The sequence below is a fragment of the Cariama cristata genome, unplaced genomic scaffold, assembly GCF_000690535.1.
Source record: "Cariama cristata isolate BGI_N322 unplaced genomic scaffold, ASM69053v1 scaffold21717, whole genome shotgun sequence".
NCBI classification, from domain to species: Eukaryota; Metazoa; Chordata; class Aves; order Cariamiformes; family Cariamidae; genus Cariama; species Cariama cristata.
Window position 1 is genome coordinate 22,952 of NW_009627509.1, and position 6,155 is coordinate 29,106.

The window sequence follows — 6,155 nt, forward strand, 5'->3', positions numbered from 1 at the left end:
CAAACCTGCCCATCTCATACGACAAGTGGGGCATGGCAAGAAGGATCACATTGCCACTTTACTATTTAGCCAGCCACACCAGCTAACCAGGGCCCTCTGCTGAAGCTGGTGCTATGCAGAAATTGTGGTACCCACCTAAGAACTTACAACCCCAAAACAAAATTATACAATCCATGCTTACAACTAGAGAGGAGCACCAGGAACCAGTTCTGACCACTGTAGTAGGTGGCACAGTCAGCTTCCCCATTTATACCTTTCTCTCAGCCTACTTTCTCCCATTGTCAAAGGGAAAGTAAAGCAGCACACCACGGCCACCACGGCACAAAATGAAGAGGTTTTTTCTCGCTACCCTGCTCTCTGCCAGCACACGCGTACAACAGTCGGGAACAGGAGTGAACAGAGCTGACCTTTCCTAAGTTCCTTGAAACACAAGCCCCACATCTCTCCCCGCTGAGGCTACAAACACAAGTCGCACCCAGCTTTGACTGGAGACTTCCAGTCCTTTGGACATCAGGGAAAATTCAAGCATGACCACAAATGCTGAGCAGTGGAGTTGAGACTAAGAAACAGCAAGCCCTGCCCATAGCCTTTTGGATCTTTCAATAAGCCAGGGGACAGGCTTTAAGTAAAGCACACCTGCCCCTCCCTAAGAAATCTCTGTCACTCTCATAATCATAAACTCGCCCGTTTATGTCGTCCATACTCGGAAGCGACACGGTAGAACAGCACAATCACAATACTGGTCTTACACCACAAGAGGGACCTGATAATCCACATAGTTTAGTACAAGCCTCAGAGTTAAGACGATCGGAAATGACCATCTGAGTAAGAATAAGCGTCCATGTAGCCCAGTACTCTGCCTTGACCCACAGCAAGAGGAGATGCTACCAAGGAAGAGCATGCCTGGACACCTAACTATGGTCCATTCCCCTCATACACCCCCAGCATCTATGGTCCCTGGGCTAGGGATGTTAGAGGCCACATCCCTGACTATTCTTCCTTTTAATAAACATTTGTTTGTCCAATCTGTTTTTGAACTGCTGATACTGCCTGCCTCCTGTGGCAAAAAATCCTTACATCCTCTGTCTTTTCTCAGTATCCTTCCTGATGGCACCTAAGTTTTCCTGGCTTTTCCAGCTGCTGAAATCATCAGTTCATGATGCAGAGAAGCGCTGTTTCCTCCACATCACAGCTAAGGCATCCAGCTTGGATACCCCCTGTTGCCAGCATTTTACAGGTACCTTCCATGACTTGTTTCTGTGGGGGTCATGCCTCAGTTCTTCAGACCAAAAGGAAAAAGACATCCAGAATGGACCATCCCATACAAATGTCCATGCCAGGGACGGCAGGCTAAAGGAAAGTTTCTGCTTTGATCTCTGTGACTGATTAATCAGTACGTCATTAGGTGCTGAAATGCAAATATACAGTACAGCTCTAGGCGTCACAGAACCGTTCACTCTGGGTTATTTTGGAGCAGCCAGAAAACACAAACTAGATAAATTTGGCTCTTGTATGTCCATATACAGCCTTCTTACACATCACAAAAGGCTCCAAACTCACAACTTCCGAAGTTTTACCCCGTCTTCCTTGCCAAATAGTTATTTACTACTGATTGGAAGGTTGTGCCAAGAGAAAACAAAGCAGACAAGAAAATGCATGGATAAAACATTCACAGGAAGACATTACAGTCGAAGACAAACCAATCACTTCACAAACCACTTCAACACCTTCAGAATCAGGAGAGAACTAGATTAGCTAGCACCAACCCTCAGGAGATGAAAACCATTCTCAGTCAGAAAAGGATTTAGCAGGAAGGCAACAGAAGGGGACGTGCTTCTTTAGAAAGGATTTGGGTCCTGTTACCTTCTTCTGGCGGTAGAGGATTTTCTCCAGCTCCTGCTCTTTGCTGCGCAGTTCCTTCTGGAGCAGGTTACTCCTGTCATGTCTCAGTGCTTCCTGCAGAGGTAAAGATACACAGTTGTGCATACAACACCTGGCATGGTAAGTGCTGGTCCTTGGCCAGATGAGCCACTGCCTCTGCTTCAGACCAGGGAAAGTTTGACTTCAACCAAGAGAGATGAGGTACCTGGCAGATCAGCCTCTCCCTTTCTGCTTTGATCTGTTGCTCCATTTCTTCATAAAGGCACCTGACTTCTCGGTCATGGTCTGTCTCCTTCCTACAAAAGGCAGGGTGCACACAGGTTAGGAGAGAGAAAGAGAATACAGAAACGAAACGGGAGAGGAGGCTGGAAAGAGGTTCCCACTAACAGCCATGTGGCATCAAGTGGGATTTTAACCAGACCAAATGTTATGGGTGGGCACTGATGCAAAACAAGCCTGTGGGGATCAGATCAAGAAAACTCTCTGCATACTGTAACCCAGTGTCTCCTTGGATCAGAGCCAGAATCCAAGCATCAGCTGGTTCCTGACAGCAAACGGCCATGAGGTTCTCCTTACCGCTTCAATGCCTGTTCCATAGACTCCTTCTCGTGATTCACCTCCCTTATGTATGATGAAACACGCAACAGAAACTCTTCAAAATTGGATAAAAGCTCCGGACGCTCCTTTCGTAGCCGAGCCCAGAGCTCCCGAATCTCACGCGGACTGGAGCAAGCATACAAAAGAGAAGGAAAGCAAATGAGTTTCTATGTCATCTTATGGACTGATATTCCAACTCCAGCATGCACTTGGGAGAGACAAACTGTCCTTCTCCTCTGACGACCTCCATTACACCATCCTAGCAAAGAGGGAAGTTGGACAGTGATGAAGCATGCACGTAGAATGAGATCTACTGTGAGGTTAAAATAAAGGAAGTCATCTGAAAGAGAAAAAGAAAAGTCATGTAGGAAGCAAACCTGGAACAATTATTTTTCCAAGTATTCAGCAATAACACATTTGGTGTCTAAACCAAGACTGGAAGAGAGGAACATTCAGCAAATTTGCTGTAAGCTATGGTCAAGCAGCAAACTGTTAGAGCCCAGGGATTTTAGCACACATCACATAGGTGTTTTTCTCACACCAGGACTGCACTGGTGGATGCTACCATCCTTCTTTATTTATTTTACAAGTTTGGAAACTGAGGCACAAAAAGAAAGAAGCAAATTTGCCCAAGTGTCACATCAAGAAACAACAGAGGAAGCCCTGGAAAACCAAAGTCATCTTTTTCTGAACCTGCAATAATGATTACACTGTTTTGGCATTTCATTCATCTCAACTTGAACACAGCGCTATTTCTCTTTCCCAAAGAGTCTTATAAGTCTGCAAACATCACTTCATGCTTCTTTTTAGGGAAGAGCTTTTTCTTTTTCTTTTTTTTTTTTAAATCCATGAAGTACTTTGGGGGAACTGCCTTGAAATACACAGAATAATTATACCTATAGACATTATCTAAATATATATTTTTCTTTGTCTATGTATTTGTCTCCCTTAATATTCTTTGTGAAAAAAACAAAGGAAATAAAACCACCAAAAAGCTCTTGATTCCCCCTGCCACCATTGCATGATAGCCTCCTTTTCTATCCCAAGTTGAAAACATTACTAGCACTTTATCAAAACTTCGTGTTTTAGATAAAAGAACATACTGAGTCCATTTAATAAACAAAACCATTTCTTTCTAGCAAAACCAGTGAAGATTATAGTTTCAGAGTCCCGCTCCAAACCCAGTTAGCTTCTGTTTTATATTACTTCTTTACAACAGCTGGCTTGGCACAAAGGCATGACATGAAGTAGCTACTGAACTCATTGCATAAAACACAGGATAATTCCACTTTAAGACCTGATGCGTCTCAAAGCAGACTTATAAACAGCAGAGACTGTTTTTCCAGAACAGTAATACAGCCTTTCACAGTGTCATCCCATTATTTGAGGTATAACAGCTTTCCAGAATTTTTCAGGACAGAAGTTGTTGTTTAGCATTAAAAGAAACATGCAGGTGCTTTGCATCACAATGCAAATGAGACAAAAAAATTTGTTTCATGACAGATGCAGCTCTGAAAGCAGCAAACTCCTTCACTCTCGGATTCTCTCTCCAATCCTGTCCGCCTCCTGCCCCTACCTGGGCTGCTCCCTGCAAACTGGCAACACTGTTGGACTACGATGCCTGAAAAAAAGGGCTGCTGGAGATGCAGTTGGGCACCCCAGGGAATGTGCATCAGCAAGAACCAGTTACGCATAATGCTTCACTTGGGAAGGCCCTAAATAAAGGCTGGATGGTGACACTGGGGCCAGCAGACTCTACTGGGGCCACATACAAGGGCATTAATATCAAGTTTCAAAGCTCAGGTGAGCATCCCTTGCCCAGTTCAGATTTTCACACTCTCCAAGATCAGCCCAGCCCCAAGCAGCCCCTTGAGCACAGATCTGTCACAGAGACTCTTAGAACTACGATTGTCTGAACATAAGTGAACAGTCACACACCATTTTGGAACAGACAGCACACTCATCCTCTTTACCATGTCTAACGCTCACATGCTTCTTTTCATTTGCTGTGTGCAGATGGGCTTCCGTGCCACCAACTGTTATGTTTTACAGTTGTGGTATGAACTTGAGTTTGGGAAACTCTTTGTGAAAAGCACTGCACTAAAAGTAATTGGTAACCGATGAGAAAACTCAGACTTCCCTGCATTTGTTACCAAGCATATGAAAACCCAAGACTGCAGTACAGAAAGCCCAAGCAGTGCTTCAGAGAGCAAGCAGCTCAGTTCACCTCTTTGCTCTTCGCTGGTACTTTGAAGTTTTGGTACTGCAAGATCAAAACAGGGTAGAAGTAATGCCATGCAACCCCCCTACTTACTCTTCAAACATTTGGGCTGCTCCGAGCTGCTCCATCATGGAACAGAATCGTTTCTCTTCACCATCATCATCTGCCGGGTCCAAGTCATCTGACCAGCCTGACTCAAAGGTCTCCTCATGTCTGGAGTGATCCATTCTCCCAGCCCCTTGACACAATTCAATCCCTATTAACTTTCCTGGTGTAAGGAGAAAGGAAGAAGGAAAATAAAGTCAGTCAAACTGGACATCATTTAATAAGCTGCTGTTTACATGGCAGCCCAACAGAGCTCCATAAGAAGCTGCCTGCACGCTGCTGGTGTAGAATACAGCTCCTGGTCAGTAAACAGCCTCCGTTCTGACGTCCTGAGTGATGTCAGTGTCCAGTCTGCAATGCTGGGACTGAAATTGGCTCCCACGGCAACAACAGGCTGTTAGGGCTCTGCTCACATCTGCATGAAGAAGATTTACCACCCACGGCCTTGGATTCTCAGCACGTGAAACACGCAGCATTAGGGTCACTTCACTCCCACGGAGCGGCACTGGGGCTTCAGTTGCCAATGATCCCACAAGCTCCCTCTGGGATTGCAAGCCTGGCACCAAATAGCACCATGCCTCAGTTCCCCAGCTTAAAAAAGATGAGGATGAGATCTTTACCCCTCTCTTCTCATGTACTACATCTGTTCTGATTCAAGTGCTACGGGACAAGGACCGCCTCTTGCTAGGATTGTGTAGAGAGTCTGAACAAAATGAACTTACTGCCTGAGCATCCCCTCCTGCCCCATCCCACGTAGGGATGGCTTCCAGCTCTCTGGATCCTATTTCATGCTGAGACACTAATGCCATGAGAACTTCATGCTATGCAAGGCATGTGACAAATAACTGGTGCTGGGAACAAATTCTTCTCAAAGAAACAAAACAAGCAATCCTATCCAAAATGCAGGCCTCCGTCCTGTATACAGATGTCAGACCTCCATCAGCAGCTACTCTTCATTTCCAAAACATATCTGCTTGGTTCAAAAGGCAGAAATGACATCCCAACTACAAAGCCAGGAGCCAAGGACATTCAGAGCACAGATGAGAACATGAAGCTGCTCTAAGGGGAAAAATATGCACTATTTCTGTACCTCAAGTGACTTAACTCCACCACTTCTTAGCTCCGTATGTCCAGAATCTAGCCACTTCTCTCCCACTCCTAAAATGAGCTGTAAAAAAACTTGCAGTGTGGAGATATAGGCCCTACTCAGCTTAAAGCCTGAGGCTCAGACAGTTAATTAAGGAGATGGGCTTAGATTAGTCACTTTGGATGTCTCCTTTAAAGAGAGAATCATTATGTCTCATTATCTCTCTTTTACAGCTGGGAAAATTGAGGGAGAGAGTGATCGGAA

General features: G+C 45.0%; 1 protein-coding gene across 1 annotated transcript in view; it reads right to left on the bottom strand.

Moving 5' to 3' along the window:
• The window catches only part of LOC104164976 (EF-hand calcium-binding domain-containing protein 4A-like), a 39,689-nt gene that overhangs the window by 17,563 nt on the left and 15,971 nt on the right, over positions 1-6,155 (bottom strand). Inside the window, exons 4-7 of the mRNA XM_009704467.1 lie at positions 4,793-4,967; positions 2,458-2,604; positions 2,087-2,177; positions 1,864-1,956 (exon numbers count right to left, since the gene is read on the bottom strand). Of these exons, the coding sequence (XP_009702769.1) occupies positions 1,864-1,956; positions 2,087-2,177; positions 2,458-2,604; positions 4,793-4,967 (506 nt within the window). The remainder of the gene's footprint in view (positions 1-1,863; positions 1,957-2,086; positions 2,178-2,457; positions 2,605-4,792; positions 4,968-6,155) is intronic.